Source organism: Bombina bombina, chromosome 1, assembly GCF_027579735.1.
Source record: "Bombina bombina isolate aBomBom1 chromosome 1, aBomBom1.pri, whole genome shotgun sequence".
In the NCBI taxonomy this organism is placed as follows: domain Eukaryota; kingdom Metazoa; phylum Chordata; class Amphibia; order Anura; family Bombinatoridae; genus Bombina; species Bombina bombina.
Window position 1 is genome coordinate 709,490,498 of NC_069499.1, and position 24,138 is coordinate 709,514,635.

General features: G+C 41.2%; 1 protein-coding gene across 1 annotated transcript in view; it reads right to left on the reverse strand.

Annotated features, from left to right (window-relative positions):
- The window catches only part of ATRX (ATRX chromatin remodeler), a 783,199-nt gene that overhangs the window by 563,853 nt on the left and 195,208 nt on the right, over positions 1-24,138 (reverse strand). The window contains exon 10 of the mRNA XM_053714433.1: positions 15,957-16,035. Within this exon, the coding sequence (XP_053570408.1) occupies positions 15,957-16,035 (79 nt within the window). The remainder of the gene's footprint in view (positions 1-15,956; positions 16,036-24,138) is intronic.

Consider the following 24,138-nt stretch of genomic DNA (forward strand, 5'->3'; position numbering starts at 1 on the left):
CGGCTGCAGTGACAGGGACAATGCATGCAATTGGTTGTAGAAGGGAACCTTGCTGAACAAACATCTTTAGCAGACCTTCTAATTTTTTATCCATAGGATCTTGGAAAGCACAACTATCTTCTATGGGTATAGTGGCGCGCTTGTGTAGAGTAGAAACCGCCCCCTCGACCTTGGGGACTGTCTGCCATCAGTCCTTTCTGGGGTCGACTATAAGAAAACAATTTTATAAATATGGGGGGAGGTACTAAAGGTATACCGGGCCTGTCCCATTCTTTACTAACAATGTACGCCACCCGCTTGGATATAGGAAAAGCTTCGGGGGGCCCCGGGGCCTCTAAGAACTTTTCCATTTTACATAGTGGTTCTGGAATGACCAGATAATCACAATCATCCAAATTGGATAACACCTCCTTAAGCAGAGCGCAGAGATGTTCCAACTTAAATTTAAAAGTAATCACATCAGGTTCAGCTTGTTGAGAAATGTTTCCTGAATCTGAAATTTCTCCCTCAGACAAAACCTCCCTGGCCCCCTCAGACTGGTGTAGGGGCCCTTCAGAAACCATATCATCAGCGTTCTCATGCTCTACAGAATTTTCTAAAACAGAGCAGTCGCGCTTTCGCTGATAAGTGGGCATATTGGCTAAAATGTTTTTGATAGAATTATCCATTACAGCCGTTAAATGTTGCATAGTAAGGAGTATTGGCGCACTAGATGTACTAGGGGCCTCCTGTATGGGCAAGACTGGTGTAGACGAAGGAGGGGATGATGCAGTACCATGCTTACTCCCCTCACTTGAGGAATCATCTTGGGCATCATTTTTACTAAATTTTTTTATGACATAAAATACATATAGTTAAATGAGAAGGAACCTTGGTTTCCCCACAGTCAGAACACAATCTATCTGGTAGTTCAGACATGTTAAACAGGCATAAACTTGATAACAAAGCACAAAAAACGTTTTAAAATAAAACCGTTACTGTCACTTTAAATTTTAAACTAAACACACTTTATTACTGCAATTGCGAAAAAGTATGAAGGAATTGTTCAAAATTCACCAAAATTTCACCACAGTGTCTTAAAGCCTTAAAAGTATTGCACACCAAATTTGGAAGCTTTAACCCTTAAAATAACGGAACCGGAGCCGTTTTTATATTTAACCCCTTTACAGTCCCTGGAATCTGCTTTGCTGAGACCCAACCAAGCCCAAAGGGGAATACGATACCAAATGATGCCTTCAGAAAGACTTTTCTATGTATCAGAGCTCCACACACATGCAGCTGCATGCCATGCTGTCCTCAAAAACAAGTGCGCCATACCGGCGCGAAAATGAGGCTCTGACTATGATTAGGGAAAGCCCCTAAAGAATAAGGTGTCTAAAACAGTGCCTGCCGATATAATCATATCAAAATACCCAGAATAAATGATTCCTCAAGGCTAAATATGTGTTAATAATGAATCGATTTAGCCCAGAAAAAGTCTACAGTCTTAATAAGCCCTTGTGAAGCCCTTATTTACTATCTTAATAAACATGGCTTACCGGATCCCATAGGGAAAATGACAGCTTCCAGCATTACATCGTCTTGTTAGAATGTGTCATACCTCAAGCAGTAAGAGACTGCACACTGTTCCCCCAACTGAAGTTAATTGCTCTCAACAGTCCTGTGTGGAACAGCCATGGATTTTAGTTACGGTGCTAAAATCATTTTCCTCATACAAACAGAAATCTTCATCTCTTTTCTGTTTCTGAGTAAATAGTACATACCAGCACTATTTTAAAATAACAAACTCTTGATTGAATAATAAAAACTACAGTTAAACACTAAAAAACTAAGCCATCTCCGTGGAGATGTTGCCTGTACAACGGCAAAGAGAATGACTGGGGTAGGCGGAGCCTAGGAGGGATCATGTGACCAGCTTTGCTGGGCTCTTTGCCATTTCCTGTTGGGGAAGAGAATATCCCACAAGTAAGGATGACGCCGTGGACCGGACACACCTATGTTGGAGAAATGTCATGTGATCAGCATCTGTCAGAAGATGCTTAGATACAAGGTAATCAGAGGTAAAAAAGGAAATTTATGCTTACATGATAAATTGATTTCTTCTACGATACGACGAGTCCACGGATTCATCCTTACTTGTGGGATATTATCCTCCTGCTAACAGGAAGTGGGAAAGAGCACCACAGCAGAGCTGTATATATAGCTCCTCCCTTCTCTCCACCCCCAGTCATTCGACCGAAGGTATAGGAAGAGAAAAGCTAAAAGGTGCAGAGGTGACTGAAGTTTTGAAAACAAAAATATAATTTGTCTTAAAATGACAGGGAGGGCCGTGGACACGTATCGTAGAAGAAATCAATCAGGTAAGCATAAATTTTGTTTTCTTCTACTAGATACGACGAGTCCACGGATTCATCCTTACTTGTGGGATACAATACCAAAGCTACAGGACACGGATGAACGGAGGGACAAGACAGATACCTAAACAGAAGGCACCACTGCTTGAAGAACTTTTCTCCCAAAAATTGCCTCAGAAGAAGCAAAAGTATCAAGTTTGTAAAATTTGGAAAAAGTATGAAGGGAGGACCAAGTCGCAGCCTTACAAATCTGTTCAACAACAGAAGCATCGTTTTTAAAGGCCCATGTGGAAGCCACTGCTCTAGTAGAATGAGCTGTAATTTTTTCAGGAGGCTGCTGTCCAGCAGTCTCGTATGCCAAACGGATGGTGCTTTTCAGCCAAAAAGAAAGAGGTAGCCGTAGCTTTTTTACCCCTACGCTTTACAGAATAAACAACAAATAGAGAAGATGTTTGACGGAAATCCTTGGGTTGCTTGCAAGTAAAACTTCAAGGCACGAACCACGTCCAAGTAACAGACGCTCCTTCTTAGAAGAAGGGTTAGGACACAGAAGGAACAACAATTTCCTGATTAATATTCTTATTTGAAACAACCTTAGGAAGGAATCCAGGTTTAGTGCGCAAAACCACCTTATCAGAATGGAATATAAGGCGAGTCGCATTGTAACGCAGAAAGCTCAGAAACTCGTCAAGCAGAACAGATAGCAACTAAAAACAGAACTTTCCAAGATAGAAGTTTAATATCTACGAAATGCATGGGTTCAAACTGAACCCCTTGAACATTTAGAACTAAATTAAAACTCCATGGCGAAGCAACAGGTTTAAACACAGGCTTGATTCTGACTAAAGCCTGACAAAACGACTGAACGTCTGGGACATCCGCCAGACGCTTGTGTATTAAGATTGACAAAGCAGAAATTTGTCCCTTTAAGGAACTAGCCGATAATCCCTTCTCCAATCCTTCTTGGAGAAAGGACAAAATCCTAGGAATCCTAACCCTACTCCATGAGTAGCCCTTGGATTCGTGCCAATAAAGATATTTACGCCATATCTTATGGTAAATTTTCCTAGTGACAGGCTTTCGAGCCTGAATCAAGGTATCAATGACCGACTCAGAGAATCCCTGCTTAGATGAAATCAAGCGTTCAATCTCCAGGCAGTCAGCTGCAGAGAATTTAGATTTGGATGTTGGAACGGGCCTTGAATGAGAAGGTCCTGTCTCAGTTTCAACGGTGGCAGAGATGACATCTCCACTAGATCTGCATACCAAGTCCTGCGTGGCCACGCAGGCACTATCAAGATTACCGAAGCCCTCTCCTGTTTGATTCTGGCAATCAGACGATGTAGGAGAGTAAAAGGAGGAAACACATAAGCCAGGTTGAACGACCAAGGTACTGCTAGAGCATCTATCAGTACTGGTTGAGGATCCCTTGATCTGGACCCGTAACAAGGAAGTTTGGCATTCTGACAAGATGCCATCAGATCCGATTCCGGTGTGCCCCATTGATGAATCAATGCCGCAAACACCTCCGGATGGAGCTCCCACTCCCCTGGATGAAAAGTCTGACGACTTAGAAAATCCGCTTCCCAGTTCTCTATTCCTAGGAAGTAACATCCCTTCATTGCCTGTAGGATTACTGCTTACCCCTTCCCTCATGGGAACTATGTCAGCCGGTTCTGAAATACCACAGTCTCTTCAGAAAAAAATGACTGAACATACCTCAATGCTTGTAGCATGAAGACCGTTCCCCACACTGAAGCTTCTCAAGTACTCCTCAGCCATTCTGTGGGAACTCCTTTGGATCTTAGTAACCACTGCTAGGCAGAAATCTTCTTCCATTTGCTGCCTGAGGATAAATAGCACTCACCGGTACCATTTAAAATAAAAATAGTCTTGCTTGAAGAAAATAAAAACTATTTTATCACCTCTTTCACTTTACCTCTGCCTATTACTTAGTATAGGCAAAGAGAATGACTGGGGGTGGAGAGAAGGGAGGAGCTATATATATACAGCTCTGCTGTGGTGCTCTTTGCCACTTCCTGTTAGCAGGAGGATAATATCCCACAAGGATGAATCCGTGGACTCGTCGTATCTAGTAGAAGAAAGTATATTAATATAACAGTGTTGGTTATGCAAAACTGGGGAATGGGCAATAAAGGGATTGTCTATATTTTTAAACAACAAAAATTCTGGTGTTTACTGTCTAATATACTTTTTACCTCTGTGATTACATTGTATCTAAGCCTTTGCAGACCGCCCCCTTATTTCAGTTCTTTTGACAGACATGCATTTTAGCCAATCAGTGCCCTCTCACTTGTAAATCCACAGACATGGTCACAATGTTAATCTGTATGGCACACATGAACTTACGCCATCTAGCTGTGAAAAACTGCCAAATGCATTAAAATAAGGGGCAGCCTTCAAGGTTTTAGAAATTAGCATGAGCCTACCTAGGTTTAGCTCTCAACAAAGTATACCAAAAGAACAAAGCAAATTTGATAAAAGTTAATTAGAAAGTCGTTTACAATTGCATTCCCTATCTGAATCATGAAAGTTTAATTTTGACTAGACTGTCCCTTTAAGCAACTTTCTAATTTACTCATCAATTTTTCTTCGATCTCTTGCAAGAAAAGAAAAGAAAAACAGAAAAAAACCCAGGAATATAAGGTTAGGAGTCGGCCCATTTTTGGTTCAGGACCTGGGTAGCGCTTGCCGATTGCTTTGCTACATTTAGCCACCAATCAGCAAGCCCAGGTGCTGAATATATTCCTGCTTTTTTTAAATTAAGAGATAGCATGAAAACAAAGAAAAAATGATAATAGGGGTAAATTAGAAAGTCCCTTAAAATTGCCTGCTCTATCTGAATCATGAAAAGAAAGACATTTGGGTTTGGTATCCCTTTAAGGTTTCTTTAGTAGTCCTCAGATGAAATTACAGAAGAGACGCCTAAGTATCAAATTGATGGCACCCATAACTTTATAGAACCTCAGGGGAATTGGAAAATGCAAGAATACTGCCACTACCCAGCTATTTCATAATGCCACCCGGCTGACAACAGTTTCAGTAGAGAATACTGACTGTGCAGTTGTCTGGAGAACTGAATGGCAGCAGTTTTGCAAGAATGCTTTTAACAACTGATATACATCTAGAAGGGCACTAGATGGCAGCAGATACCAAACAATGCTAGGCTCTTCAAATATAAAAAACTAAAATTTTAAAAAATAAATAAATTGGAAAGTCGTTTAAAAATTGTATGTTCTGTCGGGAGTCACAAAAGAAATATTTGGGGTTGAATGTCTTTAAATTATAGGTAAAAAAGGAAAATAAATAATGAAGTATAATAAATAAAATAAAACATTTCCATGAATAATTAAACAATTTATATTGCAATCTCAAAGTGTATTATACAGTATGTCACTCTATGTACATATCAGAAGCAGAATGAATTTCTAAAGCCTTTGTTAAACATAATATGCTATATCTTTATCTACGTTTAAACTGTTTGAATATCAGCCATTAAAGGACCAGTTTACTCAGGGGAAATGGAGATAAGCAGCAGTAACGTAGTATTAAAAAGTCAACTAGATGAGAAAGCATAAGTATTGTGGTAACTAAATATATTGTTTTACCTTTTTTCTTTTATTAATTGGTGTTCAGTTCGACAACACTGGAACGCCCTGATAAAGGGCTGTGTTAGTAATCTCTTGTCACCCGTCCCATGGCCAATCACCTTCAGGTAATTCAATTATATGCAAATAACGCTAAATGACTAACAGGCATGCACAATCTTCATGTAAGTCTATTTTTTTTTTACTTAGAATATGAGCAATGCTCAACTTGTCATTATACAGTATTACAGGAAATGGCTGCAAGCGAATCCGTGAATCCGCTATGAAGAGGGATGCTTTTGCAGAACTCACACGCAACAGTACTACGATCAGTGAATGGAAGAAAGAAAAAAACCTACTCTCTGCTCTGGTACGTGTTGAGCAGAGAGTAGGTTTTTTTTTTCCTTCCATTCACTGATCTAGTACTGTTGCGCGTGAGTTCTGCAAAAGTATCCCTCTTCATAACTGAGTCACGGATTCGCTTTGCAGCAGTTTCCTGTAATACAGTGATGTCACCACAAGGGGTGGAGCATGCGTGCACTATGTGCCGACCAGACTGGCCGCACGTCCAATGAAGTTTGTAAGGGGTATAGGTTATCTCATTCAAAAACGAAGCATTCAAAAAAGTATTTGCAAAAATCTAGAACAATATGTATTGGTAGATAAGTACTAATAAAGTTATCTTTTCAAGCACTTTAGTTTAAAATGTAATAACTTTTTGAGTAAACTGTCCCTTTAAGAAATTTGTAGACGTTACTCGGAAGATATAAGCTGAAAGACTACCACCAAGGATACAAAATGTAAATGCAGTACTTTGACAATATCTATTTACATTTTAAAAAGACTTCAATGTAATATGTAGAGGATGGAGCTGCAAGAAAACTTTCTAAAAAGGGAAATATACTAACCATTATTATTGTTTAAGGCATTCATAACTAAAAAAGCTCAATACAAAAATCTATAGTGTGGAAAATATTGTATTTGGATGAAAGGGAGGAAGCCAATGTGTTAGGTGGTGAAAATATAAAATGATGCTTACCTGATCATTTTCTTTTCTTCTGACGGGAAGAGTCCACAGCAGCATTAATTACTTTGGGATATACAGAACCTGGCCACCAGGAGGAGTAAAAGCAAAAGGCTTAAAGGGACATTATACACTCATTTTTTCTTTGCATAAATGTTTTGTAGATAATCTATTTATATAGCCCATAAAGTTTTTTTTTTTTAAATTAATGTATAGTTTTGCTTATTTTTAAATAACATTGCTCTGATTTTCAGACTCCTAACCAAGCCCCAAAGTTTTATGTGAATACGCTCGACTACCTACTCCAGATTGCTCCTGTTTGTGTAAAGGGTCTTTTCATATGCAAAAGAAGGGGGAGGGGGGGGAGTGTCTTATTTGCCACTTGCAGTGGGCTTTCCAGCTACCTTTTCAACAGAGCCAAACTGACAGCTTCTAAGTAAGTTTTTAAACAGTTTTATACTGGATTTTTATTCCAGTATCTGTGCATATTATTCTTTATAGTAGTGTCTATTACATGCAGTTATATGAAAATGAGTGTATACTGTCCCTTTAAATACTTCCCTCATCCCCCAGTCATTTTGCCAAGGGAACAAGGAACAGTAGGAGAAATAGGGTGAAAAAAAGAGCCAGGAGGACAAAAAATTACTGCCACCTCAGACAAAACAAGGGCGGGAGCTGTGGACTCTTCCCGTCAGAAGAAAAGAAAATTATCAGGTAAGCATAATTTATGTTTTTCCTTCTTAAACGGAAAGAGTCCATAGCTACATTCATTACTTTTGGGAAAATACCCATGCTAGAGAACACTGAATGCAAACAACGGGTGGGTACAAAAAGACGGCCCCATGAAATGCACCACAGCCTGAAATAACCCAACACCCAATAAAAATATAAACGACACGGGAAAACCCAAAGCCCAGGTAACTGCACAATAGGTACACCACCAGCAAGCCGAGCTAGAGACCACTCGGTCCCAAAGTCCGACGACCACACCAACAGCCTCTGAGGAGTCAGCCCACTCTGCTCTCGACTCCCATGAAGAGTACCCGGCCGAAGAACAGGATCGCTACCTGCCCCCAAAAGGGAGAATAGATTCCAAGAAGAAATCCAAAGCATCATTCCACACGGCTCAACAAACATAGAACAATCCACAGTTGTCTTACGATAGTAGCGTCCAGGGAGACAAACTCCTTAGAAACACAAGGACTTGATTAAAAAAAAAAAAAAAAAAAATCCATACTCAGGGAAACACGTCCCAAAGAGGACTCGAGGGACACCCTCATATCTCTGACACTGTACCATACCATAAGGTACTCCAGAAAAACATGAGTTCCCTGTTGCCTCGTATCAGATCAAAACCTGCAGGCTAGACAAGCAGAGACTGCAGAAATAGGATAACTATCCCAGCAGTTAGCAAAGAGCTCTCCAATAGAACACCAAACCGTCTGAACTGGAACTCTCAATGTCCAGCTTCCAGGTAGGAAAGCTGACACAGCCATAGTGGAACCCGAACCACCGAAAGGCGCCTTAAAGCCTGCTAGCACACATTCAAGGTGCAAATAGCTGTATCTGTTTTCAAACTGCAAACCTTCCAAAAACTCAACAGCCCTCCAAATACCTGGCTCCAAGGAGCGTCCCCACCCAGCACCAGACTCCAGTAGAAAAGAGGACATCAAAAGTCCTCCCACTGAAGAGGAGGACAGAATCTAGAAGAAAACGGTCAATACTGCATAGATAAACTGATCCCGACCTTCCATCCAGGGTAATGGTCCCAGCACAAAGGCTAGTCAAAGACCGAAGACAAGAGCCCCAGACCTCTGGAAGAAAAAACAAAATTTATGCTTACCTGATAAATTTCTTTCTCTTGTGGTGTATCCACTCCACGGCCTGCCCTGTCACTATAAGGCAGGTGTTTTTTTATTTTTAAACTACAGTCACCACTGCACCCTATAGTTTCTCCTTTTTCTTGCTTGTCTTCAGTCGAATGACTGGGGGTGGCAGTTAGGGGAGGAGCTATATAGACAGCTCTGCTGTGGGTGTCCTCTTGCAGCTTTCTGTAGGGAAGGAGAATATCCCACAAGTAATGGATGAACCCGTGGACTGGATACACCTTACAAGAGAAAAGGAAGGATCTACGAGTGGCAAAACCCCCAAGTAGAACTCTGACCGCTACTACAAACGGCATGCTATCGTGAGTCAGGACTGACTTTGTGCTCGGGTACGAGACCCCCTACACTGCTGTCGTCCCTAAAGAGGAACACTTCCCAAGGGAAGAGGGTTCTCAGACCAACAGTATCTAAATATCAGCATCCAACATTTAACAGGATCCCAATCAGGGTTCAAACCCTGCAGGAACAGTGGAACCAGTTACGACTCCACATCCCCTTTTCCGGGATTCTGAAAAAACACAAGAAGGGAAAAAATCTTACAAGGTAAGAAAACAAGGACCCACAGATCGCCACAGATTCTAAGGTAACTCCGAACCAGGAGAACCCATCCCCCACTCTAGGAGAAAGGGGACTAAAGCAACGGAAACCAGAGAGACTCCCCGGCCATATCGCCAACCCAGTTGAAAGACACCTGGAGTCTACAAGGAACATCAAATGCGCCAGAAGACCAGTAGGGACCCGTCAGAGACCTAGAACCTAAGCCACAGGCAAATAGGCATCTCCCATGAGAAACAGAACACTGCCCTCCTCATAGAGGCACGCGGGCCCACAAACACCTAAGGTGAGAATGAACCGTCCACACCCATCCAGGGAGAAATATGGTCCTAGGTCAGAGTCCTTGAAAACGAGCAATCTAGTAACAGCCTCAAACCCAAGAGTCTGAGAAAACTCCTAAACAGTTTAAGAGTTCGGCACCCAGTGCTCCTGGATCGCTAGGAAAAAATCTCGTAGACCAGCGTAACCACGTGTTACACATGCCTGCAAGGTAACCACCCGAAGGTGAATGTGCACCTTGGACCTTGTTTGCCATCCCAGTGAGATAGACATAACCCCCCTCCATGAAGCCCCTAACAGAGCATTGAGGACAAATGGTCAAATAACTGACCCCAGAAGGGCAACCGTCTGTAACCGACTTCGGCTCTTCACTGCTCAGCCCCAAGGCTAGAGTTTTAACGAGGACGCAAATAACACCCAAATGTTGAAAACCCTGGACAGACCAAGGGTAATATATGGAAGAGACAACAGCCAGAGAGCCATGCAGGATCGATCTTCCAAAAAAAAACCTTTAAACAGGGTAAAAGATGGAAGCCTCACAGCTCCCCACAGAAGGCAGGGAACCCCCTGCACTCCACCTCTTAGAGCAGTGTTTTTCAACCAGTGTGCCGTGGCACACTAGTGTGCCGTGAGAGATCCTCAGGTGTGCCACGGCAGACTGACAACAGTGTGACATATTTTTTAAACTTTGCTTGTTTTTTACTCCCAGATAGATATAGATATATATATGCTGTATTAGGCTACAATGTGTGATTTTTTTAAAAATTTTGGGATGGTGGTGTGCCACAGGATTTTTTTAATGTAAAAAAGTGTGCCACGGCAAAAAAAAAAGGTTAAAAATCACTGTCAGAGTAACGCAACTCTGAACAATGGAAGGAGGACATGCCTGTGCTTCCAGATCAGATGACCCACCCAAGGCGGGAAGGAAGGAGACTCCGCCACCACAAGAAAATGTTTATAAGGCTAAAGAGTCAGCATCCGGAAGAACCTCAAGTGAAGACGCAAATCGTTCACCACTCGGAACACTAGACCACATAGGTCATTCACATCTCCCAACTCCAATGGAATGGAAACTACGGTTCTGAATCAGGTGATCCCACCCCCGACGGGCCCTGGTTAACAGAACACAGACAGTATTTTAGAAATATTTCACTTGGCAGATATGAGACAGCGCAATAGAAATGGCCATGCGGAATCACGCCGTAACCTCTGGAGGAAACAAGCCACCCTCAGGAGGAGTAAAGGGTCTGGGGCACGTGCCTCACGGGACATGGAAACCTCAGAGGTGGATGGTTCCACGCACTCTAAGCTCCAAGATTCAGGAGAAGAGAGTACTCGAGAACGGCAATCGGAACATAACTGATGGGCATTGATTACCCGGGCCATTTCATATTCATCAAAAGGACGCATTCTCCGTATCGGAGACATCCGTGTCTAAAATATCAGAATCCTACATAATCTTGGGATTACAAAAATGACAAAAACCAACTGGCACCCTTTTTACACCCCCAATGGCTGGGGCACTCACAACCTCCTGTGAACCAGACAACCCACGAGCTAGACTCTGTCGCAGAGTCAGCATACGGAAGTGAGAAACAAACGTAACCGCACCTGTCACAAGGTGCACCATGCCAGTAACAAAAAAGGGCGCGCAATCTCAAGAGATCGTGTCATTAAGATAAGGCCGTTATGTTCTGTAAAAGCTGTAAGCCTAGGTATTACTACACATTAGCAGATAGAACCATATAACAAACATGATTAAAGCCCCCCCCCCCCCCCCCCCCCCGCGTTCAATAACCCCCCTCAGGAGATATTAACCCACGATTCCATATTAAGATAAAAAGGAGTCCCACTGGGACCATACCTTCTTTCGTTAACATTACATTCACATATCGAAATAAAATGAAATAATCTTACCGGAATCTACGCAATGGAAGAGGAACACGGCCCTTCAAGTGTGACTGATAGTAGCCTCTCTTCTGACAGACTTAATTGAACAAAGGTAGGCAGCGAAACTAGTCAACGCTGATTATTAAGGAGCTGTTAAAGAGACACTCAGGTCAAATTAAACTTTCATAATTCAGACACATGTCATTTTAAACAAATTTCCAATTTACTTTCATTAAAAAAAAAATGTACACAATCTTTTATATTTACACTTTTTCAGTCACCAGCTCCTACTGAGCATGTGAAAGAATTCACAGCATATAAGTATATGCTTTTGTGATTGGATGATGGTTGTCACATGGTACAGGGGGAGTAGAAATATACATAACTTTTAACTTTGTTAGAAAAAAAATCTACTACTCATGTGAAGTTCAGACTAAGTGCTATGGCATTGTCTTGTTATCATGCAAATCTACTGTGTTTACTGGTCCTTTAATATAAGTCGGGATGGTTTCGCAGGAAAACTCTCCCTGCATCTCCAGACTCTTAACTTTCATCCATGCTCTCACTGAGAGGCTGACAGGGTTACTTAAAACTCCAGTCCCATAGCGAAGAGTACTACCCTCTATAAGAGGCTTTCTCGAACTTCTGACACTTCTCTGACAAACTCCTGTGACAAAAAGCAAACAATGACTGGGGGATAAGGGAGGTGGGGGAGGTATTTAAGCCTTTGGCTGGGATGTCTTTGCCTCCTCCTGGTGGCCAGGTTCTGTATTTCCCAAAAGTAATGAATGCAGCTGTGGACTCCTCCGGTTTCAGAAGTTTAAAAAAAAATTAAACAGTAAATAAATTTTTATAAGCATAGTATTCCCCACCTCCCTTAAAGGGGCACTCAAGTCAAAATAAACTTATGATTCAGAAAGAGCATGCAGTTTTAGGGCACTTTCCAATTTACTTGCATTAACAAATTTTGCAGACTTTTTATAATCACACTTTGAGGAACAAGATCCTACTGAGCATGTGCACAAGCTCACGGGGTATACGTATACTAGTCTGATTGGCTGATGTCTGTCACATGAAACGGGGGCAGAAAAATTGAGAGAAAAAAATGTCAGAAAAAAAAATGGTGCTTATTTTAGTAGGTGTTATTGCATTGTCTTAATTATGTACTTGTTAATTAGGCAATTCTACTGCATTGAGTGGTCCTTTAAGTCATGGGTGCTGCCATACTGAAATCTAGCTTTCACTAGATTCCAGTGCCAACCTCTTTGCACTTGCACATATGCAGCAACTCTCCTTCAGATATTTGCAGTGTAACCTAGGTTCCATAATGACAGCAGTCATTATTTGTTTTATGGTTTATTGATTAAAAAACAAAATAATAACTTAAAAAGGAACTGTCTGTCATGAACATGGTACAGGGCCTATATTGTCTAGACTATATTTTAAAGTGTTTAACTGCAATGCAAAAATTAAATGCGTGGACAAGAAAAAAAGTTTTTTAAAAATTTATTGCATCCATGAAAGCAAAAATGCATTTTATACATCATTTGCCTCTGAACAAAATACTGTGAGTTTAAACAGAGTTAGAAAGGCAGCAAGTATATATACAATTTTAAACAAAAAAAAAATAAAAATAAAAAGTACACAATGAAATTAATACATATCAAAATACAAAGATGGCATTTTAGTTACATAAGTTTAAAACTCCATAATCTGAAAAGCATTGTATACTCCCAATACATTGCAGAGCTACTAAGCATGAAAATCTTTAGCTTGCATAGTGTAATTCAGAGTATCAGTGTGAGGTGTATAGAGGTTGAAACCTTAAGGTAGGAGGTGTATATCTAGAGTTAGTTTTTTGGTTAACACTAAAATGGCTACATACAAAAATAGATTTAAAAATAAATACAATTTTTAAATGTATATCCTTCTTTGATTTGTACTTTAAGCAGTCTGCAGCACCATATATGTGGCTGCACCATATACTAAAAAAGTACTTTCTTACATCTAGTCCTCAAGAAGGCTTAAAGGGACATGAAACGAAAAAAGGTTCTCGTTCATGATTCAGGTAATGCATACCATTTTAAACAACTTTCAAATTTACTTTTATTAGCCAATTTGTTTAGTTGGTATCCATTGTTGAAAAGCATACCTAGGTAGGCTCAGGAGCTGGAAGCTAGCTGTTAATAGGTGGCTGCACATATATGCCCCTTGTGATTGGCTCACCAATGTGTTCTGCTTGCCCCCAGTAGTGCATTGCTGCACATTTAACAAAGGATACAAAGAGCATGAAGCAAAATTAATAGAAATAAATAAGAAAGTTGTTAACAAATGTATGCTCTATATGAATCAAGAAAGAAAAATGTTGGGCTTCATGTCCCTTTAACAAACAAGATTTTTCAGTTGTTTTTGGGCTGTTCAGTAGCTAAGTCACGGATTGTCCCACCTATACAAAGGTAGGGAATTTTAAAATTTGGCCAGTTATGAAGTCTTCAGAACTAGGGGCAACAAGCTTGTTACCAAAAATACTTTAAAATGTGTCAATGAATTGAGAGATCTATCAAACATTGAAATGGCTTAAAGGGACACTGAACCCTTCTTTCGTGATTCAGATAGAGCATGCAAATGTAAGCAACTTTCTAATTTACTCCTATTATCAAATTTTCTTCGTTCTCTTGCTTTCTTTATTTGAAAAAGAAGTCATCTAAGCTATTTTTTGTTTCAGAACCATGGAAAGCACTTGTTAATTGGTGGGTGAATTTATCCACCAATCAGCAAGATACACAGTGTGTTCACCAAAAAATGGGCCGGCACCAAAACTTACATTCTTGCATTTCAAATAAAGATACCAAGAGAATGAAGAGAATTTGATAATAGGAGTAAACTAGAAAGTTGCTTAAAATTGCATTATCTATCTGAATCACGAAAGAAAAAAATTGGGTTCAGTGTTCCTTTAAGTGGATCTTACACAAGCTTGATAATTTTATTACACTTTGGGTATTTAGAAAATAAACAAATATTAAACATTTTGTCTGTCGACTATAAAGCCAAATTAAGGTTTACTAGCTAAAAGTGAAACTAAGAGTAGAAAAAGAAAAGTAGAAAATTTACATTGTTTAAGTTTTTTTTTCATGGAAAAATAAAACATTTCTAAATTCTATTAAGATAGCAGCAGACATGTTGTTACAGAAACCACTTGCTTCTGTAAAACAAACTACAGAGAAGTCTCAGAGGAATCTGAAAGATAAGCAGCAAACTGTTTTACTTTGCCTTTCAAAGGCTTATCATTCACAGAACGGTAAAGTGTTTATTGTATTCTTTGTAGAAATTATTATACAATAAAGCACAATTTTAATGAATGGGTTGTAACTCAACCTTAAATTACTGTATAACAGAATACAAACAGGATATATAAACCCTTTCAAGCATAGAACACAAACCTGCTTCTGCTTGAAGCAAAGGATTGCCAACTTAATCTTAAAATCCAACAACTAACGCTAAAACAAACATCCAAATGTATTGTCAGAGCATAAAAAAGCAACAGTTAAGTGATTTGATTCAATTTGATCACACTGTTTACCAAATAAAAAAGCTGTGTAATTGGCTTTGACCATGTAATGAACACAAACTGTGGGAATTAACAATACCCACTCCAATTTAAAAAAAAAGTTAAATAAATAAAAATTACAAACTGGGGTAACAAAATATAATTTACCTGGATTTTGTATAGTCTAACATTATATAAAATATTTAACTGCTAATGATTTTATACATTAAAATTCACTCCATTACATAGGTCTTCATAGGTGCACATGTAAAGTAATATGTTCCTTTAGTAAGGTTTATATATTAACATTTGTGCTACAATCCTTGTTAAGGAACTTGCAATAAAATATATCGAGCATGTAACATGAAATCTAAAAGTATTTCAGCTGAAGGGCAACATACACAGATTTCCAGTTGAATTTATAATGATACACATAAAAATTACGATTTGGTAAAGCAGATTTTGTACATAATTCAGATAGAGCATTCCTTTCACATTCAGTAAAATCAAAAATTTGACACAAACCCTAAAATTTCTGCTTTGGAAACTTAGAAACAGCATTTGTATTTATAACACACCCTATGCAAAGGTGTGTGTATGATTAGTAAATAGTTTTATTTTCTCATTGGCTTTCTGGTTTTTGGCCTTGGTTTGCTGACCACTCGTTCAAACTTGCGAGTAGCCTGGGATCGAGTCTTTACAAGACAGGAAGTCCGTGTTTGTACAACCTGCTTGCTGTTCCGTTGCTTTGCTTTGGACCCACGCTTAGGGTGTGTTATAATCTTTTTAACGTCCGTACAGATGGAATCATACCTATTCTCAGGATCGTCGTCATCGTCGTCATCATCGTCGTCTGGTGCATCAGCTCCTGTCTTTATGCCAGCTTCATCTCCTAAAATGAGAATATATATCAACTACAAATATAAATATTCTTTAATTAAAACATACAGAATAAGCAAAACTTAGATGCTGATATTTAAAAAATACGGATTTCTAAACAGTAAACTGAAATATAAATGTTTTTTTTTTTTTGTTTGTTTTTTAATGAAGATAAATAGCAATTTGGGTCCTCAAGTTTACACAAGTATGCACCAAATTCAATTTAATGATTCATCTGTATTAATAAAAAAAACTGTGCATATTGCTTGACAAGCGGACAGCACCTGCTGCTCTTAAAACAAGTGCCAACTGGAAACTTCACTTCATGAAACAACACCCTCCTACCTATGAAGTATTTGCAATGAATAATTCAGCTTTGTTTGCAGAAATGGTATAATCTTTAGGTGCAGTAGGAGACCCTCCCCTTTTCTCTTCCTTTAAAGGAACAGTAAAAAAAAAAACATGTTTCAGATAGGGCATGTAATTTTAAATAACTTTACAGTTTACTTTTAGCACCAATTTAGCTTTGTTCTCTTGGTATTCTTAGTTGAAAGCTAAACCTAGGAAGGGCATATAAAATAATTTCTAACCCCTTGAAGGCCACCTCTTATCACATGCTTTATTATTTGCTTTTCACAACAGGGGAGAGCTATTTCATGTAAACCATATAGATACCATTGTGATCACGCCAGTGTATTGTGGCAGACACTGCACTAATTGGCTAAAAAGGAAATTTATGCTTACCTGATAAATTGATTTCTTCTACGATACGAGTCCACGGATTTCATCCTTACTTGTCGGATATTATCCTCCTGCTAACGGGAAGTGGCAAAGAGCACCACAGCAGAGCTGTATATATATATATATAGCTCCTCCCTTCCCCCTCCACCTCCAGTCAGTCGACGGAAGGTTTTAGGAAGAGAAAAGAAAAGCTAAAAGGTGCAGAGGTGACTGAAGTTGTAAATAAAAATATATAATCTGTCTTAAATTGACAGGGAGGGCCGTGGACTAGTCGTATCGTAGAAGAAATCAATTAATTAGGTAATCAAGCATACATTTCCTTTTCTTCAACAAGATACGACGAGTCCACGGATTTCATCCTTACTTGTGGGATACAATACCAAAGCTACAGGACACGGATGAAAGGGAGGGACAAGACAGAGACCTAAACGGAAGGCACCACTGCTTGAAGAACTTTTCTCCCAAAAACAGCTTCAGAAGAAGCAAAAGAATCAAATTTGTAAAATTTGGAAAAAGTATGAAGAGACGACCAAGTCGCAGCCTTGCAAATCTGTTCAACAGAAGCATCGTTTTTAAAAGCCCATGTGGAAGCCACAGCCCTAGTAGAATGAGCCGTAATTCTTTCAGGAGGCTGCTGTCCAGCAGTCTCATGCCAGGCGGATGATACTTCTCAGCCAAAAAGAAAGAGGTAGCCGTAGCTTTCTGACCCCTACGCTTTCCAGAATAAACAATGAATAATGAAGATGATTGACGGAAATCCTTAGTTGCCTGTAAGTAAAACTTTAAGGCACGGACCACGTGCAGGTTATGTAACAGACGCTCCTTCTTAGAAGGATTAGGACACAAGGAAGGAACAACAATTTCCTGATTAATTTTCTTATTTGAAACAACCTTAGGAAGAAAACCAGGTTTGGTACGTAAAACCACCTTATCAGAATGAAATAAGAGATAAGGCGAATCACACTAATGCTGAAAGCTCAGAAACTCTTCGAGCAGAAGAAATAGCAACCAAAAGCAGAACTTTCCAAGATAACAATTTAATATCTATGGAATGCATAGGTTCAAACAGAACCCCTTGAAGAACTCTAAGAACTAAATTCAAACTCCAGGGAGGAGTAATTGGTCTAAATACAGGCTTAATTCTGGTTAGAGCCTGACAAAAAGACTGAACATCTGGCACATCTGCCAAACGTTTGTGAAACAAAATTGACAAAGCAGAAATGTGTCCCTTTAAAGAACTTGCTGATAAACCTTTCTCCAATAATTCTTGGAGAAAAGACAGAATCCTGGGAATCCTAACTTTACTCCATGAGTAACCCTTGGATTCACACCAATAAAGATATTTACGCCATATCTTATGATAGATCTTTCTAGCCTGTATCAAAGTATTGATGACCGAATCAGAGAAACCTCGCTTAGATAAAATCAAGCGTTCAATCTCCACGCAGTCAGCTGCAGAGAAATTAGATTTGGATGTTGGAAAGGACCTTGAATGAGAAGGTCCTGTCTCAAAGGAAGTTTCCACAGCGGCAGAGGTGACATGTCCACTAAATCTGCATACCAAGTCCAGCGTGGCCACGCAGGCGCAATCAGGATTACTGAAGCTCACTCCTGTTTGATTCGAGCAATCACACGTGGAAGGAGAGCAAACCGTGGAAACACATAAGCTAGTATGAACAACCAAGGCATCTATCAGTTCGGCCTGGAGATCCCTTGACCTGGATCAGTAACGTGGAAGCTTGGCATTCTGACAAGATGCCATCAGATCCAGTTCCGGTCTGCCCCATTTGTGAATCAATGAAGCAAACCCCTCCGGATGGAGTTCCCACTCCCCCGGATGAAAAGTCTGACGACTTAGAAAATTCGATTCCCAATTTTCTCCTCCTGGGATGTAGATTGCCGACAGATAACAAGAGTTGGTCTCCGCCCATCGGATTATCTTGGATACTGCTATCATCGCTAAGGAACTCCTTGTTCCCCCCCGATGATTGATATAAGCCACAGTCGTGATGTTGTCCGACTGCAATATGATGAACTGGGTCAAAGATAAGAGGCCACGCCTGAAGTGCATTGAATATTGCTCTCAGTTCCAGAATATTGATTGGAAGTAGAGACTCCACCTGAGTCCAAACACCCTGAGGCTTCAGGGAATTCCAGACTGCACCCCAGCCCAGAAGGCTGGCGTCTATTGTCACTATCACCCACGAGGGTCTGCGGAAACATATCCCCTGGGACAGATGAACCGGCGACAACCACCAAAGAAGAGAGTCTCTGGTCTCTTGATCTATATTTATCTGAGGAGATAAATCCGCATAATCCCCATTCCACTGTCCGAGCATGCACAGCTGCAGTGGTCTGAGATGAAAGCGAGTAAAAGGAATGATGTCCATTGTCGCTAACATTAATCCAATTACCTCCATACACTGAGCCACCGATGGTTGACGAATGGACTGAAGTGCTCGGCAAGTATTTAGAATCTTTGATTTTCTGACCTCCGTCGGAAATATTTTCATGTCTACAGAGTATATCAGAGATCCCAAGAAGGGGACCCTTGTCTGTGGAACTATGTTCACCTTCTAACCGTGAGATCTCAGGAAAGACAACACTGTATCCGTGTGAGATCTTGTCAGATAAGTTGGCGCCTGGGATCAAAATGTCGTCCAGATAAGGCGCCACTGCTATGCCTCGTGGTCTGACAACCGCCAGAAGAGACCCTAGAACCTTTGTGAAGATTCTAGGTGCTGTGGCCAACCCGAAGGGAAGAGCCACGAACTGATAATGTTTGTCCAGGAAGGCAAACCTTAGAAACTGATAATCCTTGTGGATAGGAATATGAAGGTAAGCATCCTTCAAGTCCACGGTAGTCATATATTGACCCTCCTGGATCATTGGTAAGATTGTTTGTAGTCTCCATCTTGAACGATGGGACTCTGAGAAACTTGTTTAGACACTTGAGATCTAAAATGGGTCTGAAAGTTCCCTCTTTTTTGGGAACCACAAAAACAGAATTTATGTTTACCTGATAAATTACTTTCTCCAACGGTGTGTCCGGTCCACGGCGTCATCCTTACTTGTGGGATATTCTCTTCCCCAACAGGAAATGGCAAAGAGCCCAGCAAAGCTGGTCACATGATCCCTCCTAGGCTCCGCCTTCCCCAGTCATTCGACCGACGTAAAGGAGGAATATTTGCATAGGAGAAATCATATGATACCGTGGTGACTGTAGTTAAAGAAAATAAATTATCAGACCTGATTAAAAAACCAGGGCGGGCCGTGGACCGGTCACACCGTTGGAGAAAGTAATTTATCAGGTAAACATAAATTCTGTTTTCTCCAACATAGGTGTGTCCGGTCCACGGCGTCATCCTTACTTGTGGGAACCAATACCAAAGCTTTAGGACACGGATGAAGGGAGGGAGCAAATCAGGTCACCTAGATGGAAGGCACCACGGTTTGCAAAACCTTTCTCCCAAAAATAGCCGAAGAAGAAGCAAAAGTATCAAATTTGTAAAATTTAGTAAAAGTGTGCAGTGAAGACCAAGTCGCTGCCTTACATATCTGATCAACAGAAGCCACGTTCTTGAAGGCCCATGTGGAAGCCACAGCCCTAGTGGAATGAGCTGTGATTCTTTCAGGAGGCTGCCGTCCGGCAGTCTCGTAAGCCAATCTGATGATGCTTTTAATCCAAAAAGAGAGAGAGGTAGAAGTTGCTTTTTGACCTCTCCTTTTACCAGAATAAACAACAAACAAGGAAGATGTTTGTCTAAAATCCTTTGTAGCATCTAAGAATTTTAGAGCACGAACTACATCCAAATTGTGCAACAAACGTTCCTTCTTTGAAACTGGATTCGGACACAAAGAAGGCACGACTATCTCCTGGTTAATGTTTTTGTTAGAAACAACTTTCGGAAGAAAACCAGGTTTAGTACGCAGAACCACCTTATCTGCATGGAACACCGGATAAGGAGGAGAACACTGCAGAGAAGATAATTCTGAAACTCTTCTAGCAGAAGAAATTGCAACCAAAAACAAAACTTTCCAAGATAATAACTTAATATCAACGGAATGTAAGGGTTGAAACGGAACCCCCTGAAGAACTGAAAGAACTAAATTGAGACTCCAAGGAGGAGTCAAAGGTTTGTAAACAGGCTTGATTCTAACCAGAGCCTGAACAAAGGCTTGAACATCTGGCACAGCTGCCAGCTTTTTGTGAAGTAACACAGACAAGGCAGAAATCTGACCTTTCAAAGAACTTGCAGATAATCCTTTCTCCAAACCTTCTTGAAGAAAGGATAGAATCTTAGGAATTTTTATCTTGTCCCAAGGGAATCCTTTAGATTCACACCAACAGATATATTTTTTCCATATTTTGTGGTAGATTTTTCTAGTTACAGGCTTTCTGGCCTGAACAAGAGTATCAATGACAGAATCTGAGAACCCTCGCTTTGATAAGATCAAGCGTTCAATCTCCAAGCAGTCAGTTGGAGTGAGACCAGATTCGGATGTTCGAACGGACCTTGAACAAGAAGGTCTCGTCTCAAAGGTAGCTTCCATGGTGGAGCCGATGACATATTCACCAGGTCTGCATACCAAGTCCTGCGTGGCCACGCAGGAGCTATCAAGATCACCGATGCCCTCTCCTGATTGATCCTGGCTACCAGCCTGGGGATCAGAGGAAACGGCGGGAATACATAAGCTAGTTTGAAGGTCCAAGGTGCTACTAGTGCATCTACTAGAGTCGCCTTGGGATCCCTGGATCTGGACCCGTAGCAAGGAACCTTGAAGTTCTGACGAGAGGCCATCAGATCCATGTCTGGAATGCCCCACAATTGAGTGATTTGGGCAAAGATTTCCGGATGGAGTTCCCACTCCCCCGGATGAAATGTCTGACGACTCAGAAAATCCGCTTCCCAGTTTTCCACTCCTGGAATGTGGATTGCAGACAAGTGGCAGGAGTGAGTCTCCGCCCATTGAATGATTTTGGTCACTTCTTCCATCGCCAGGGAACTCCTTGTTCCCCCCTGATGGTTGATGTACGCAACAGTCGTCATGTTGTCTGATTGAAACCGTATGAACTTGGTCTTTGCTAGCTGAGGCCAAGCCTTGAGAGCATTGAATATCGCTCTCAGTTCCAGAATATTTATCGGTAGAATAGATTCTTCCCGAGACCAAAGACCCTGCGCTTTCAGGGGTCCCCAGACCGCGCCCCAGCCCACCAGACTGGCGTCGGTCGTGACAATGACCCACTCTGGTCTGCGGAAGCTCATCCCCTGTGACAGGTTGTCCAGGGACAGCCACCAACTGAGTGAATCTCTGGTCCTCTGATCTACTTGTATCGTCGGAGACAAGTCTGTATAGTCCCCATTCCACTGACTGAGCATGTACAGTTGTAATGGTCTTAGATGAATTCGCGCAAAAGGAACTATGTCCATTGCCGCTACCATCAAACCTATTACTTCCATGCACTGCGCTATGGAAGGAAGAGGAACAGAATGAAGTATTTGACAAGAGTTTAGAAGTTTTGATTTTCTGGCCTCTGTCAGAAAAATCCTCATTTCTAAGGAGTCTATTATTGTTCCCAAGAAGGGAACCCTTGTTGACGGAGATAGCGAACTTTTTTCTACGTTCACTTTCCACCCGTGAGATCTGAGAAAGGCCAGGACAATGTCCGTGTGAGCCTTTGCTTGAGGAAGGGACGACGCTTGAATCAGTATGTCGTCCAAGTAAGGTACTACTGCAATGCCCCTTGGTCTTAGCACCGCTAGAAGGGACCCTAGTACCTTTGTGAAAATTCTTGGAGCAGGGGCTAATCCGAACGGGAGTGCCACAAACTGGTAATGCTTGTCCAGAAATGCGAACCTTAGGAACCGATGATGTTCCTTGTGGATAGGAATATGTAGATACGCATCCTTTAAATCCACCGTGGTCATGAAATGGCCTTCCTGGATGGAAGGAAGAATTGTTCGAATGGTTTCCATTTTGAACGATGGAACCTTGAGAAACTTGTTTAGGATCTTGAGATCTAAGATTGGTCTGAATGTTCCCTCTTTTTTGGGAACAACGAACAGATTGGAGTAGAACCCCATCCCTAGTTCTCCTAATGGAACAGGATGAATCACTCCCATTTTTAACAGGTCTTCTACACAATGTAAGAATGCCTGTCTTTTTATGAGGTCTGAAGACAATTGAGACCTGTGGAACCTCCCCCTTGGGGGAAGCCCCTTGAATTCCAGAAGATAACCTTGGGAGACTATTTCTAGCGCCCAAGGATCCAGAACATCTCTTGCCCAAGCCTGAGCGAAGAGAGAGAGTCTGCCCCCCACCAGATCCGGTCCCGGATCGGGGGCCAACATCTCATGCTGTCTTGGTAGCAGTGGCAGGTTTCTTGGCCTGCTTACCTTTGTTCCAGCCTTGCATTGGCCTCCAGGCTGGCTTGGCTTGAGAAGTATTACCCTCTTGCTTAGAGGACGTAGCACTTGGGGCTGGTCCGTTTCTGCGAAAGGGACGAAAATTAGGTTTATTTTTGGCCTTGAAAGACCTATCCTGAGGAAGGGCGTGGCCCTTGCCCCCAGTGATATCGGAAATAATCTCTTTCAAGTCAGGGCCAAACAGCGTTTTCCCCTTGAAAGGAATGTTAAGCAATTTGTTCTTGGAAGACGCATCCGCTGACCAAGATTTTAGCCAAAGCGCTCTGCGCGCCACAATAGCAAAACCAGAATTTTTCGCCGCTAACCTAGCCAATTGCAAAGTGGCGTCTAGGGTGAAAGAATTAGCCAATTTGAGAGCATGAATTCTGTCCATAATCTCCTCATAAGAAGAATCTTTATTGAGCGCCTTTTCTAGTTCATCGAACCAGAAACACGCTGCTGTAGTGACAGGAACAATGCATGAAATTGGTTGTAGAAGGTAACCTTGCTGAACAAACATCTTTTTAAGCTAACCCTCTAATTTTTTATTAATAGGATCTTTGAAAGCACAACTATCTTCTATGGGTATAGTGGTGCGTTTGTTTAGAGTAGAAACCGCCCCCTCGACCTTGGGGACTGTCTGCCATAAGTCCTTTCTGGGGTCGACCATAGGAAACAATTTCTTAAATATGGGGGGAGGGACGAAAGGTATACCGGGCCTTTCCCATTCTTTATTTACAATGTCCGCCACCCGCTTGGGTATAGGAAAAGCTTCGGGAGGCCCCGGGACCTCTAGGAACTTGTCCATTTTACATAATTTCTCTGGAATAACCAAATTCTCACAATCATCCAGAGTAGATAACACCTCCTTAAGCAGAGCGCGGAGATGTTCCAATTTAAATTTAAATGTAATCACATCAGGTTCAGCTTGTTGAGAAATTTTCCCTGAATCTGAAATTTCTCCCTCA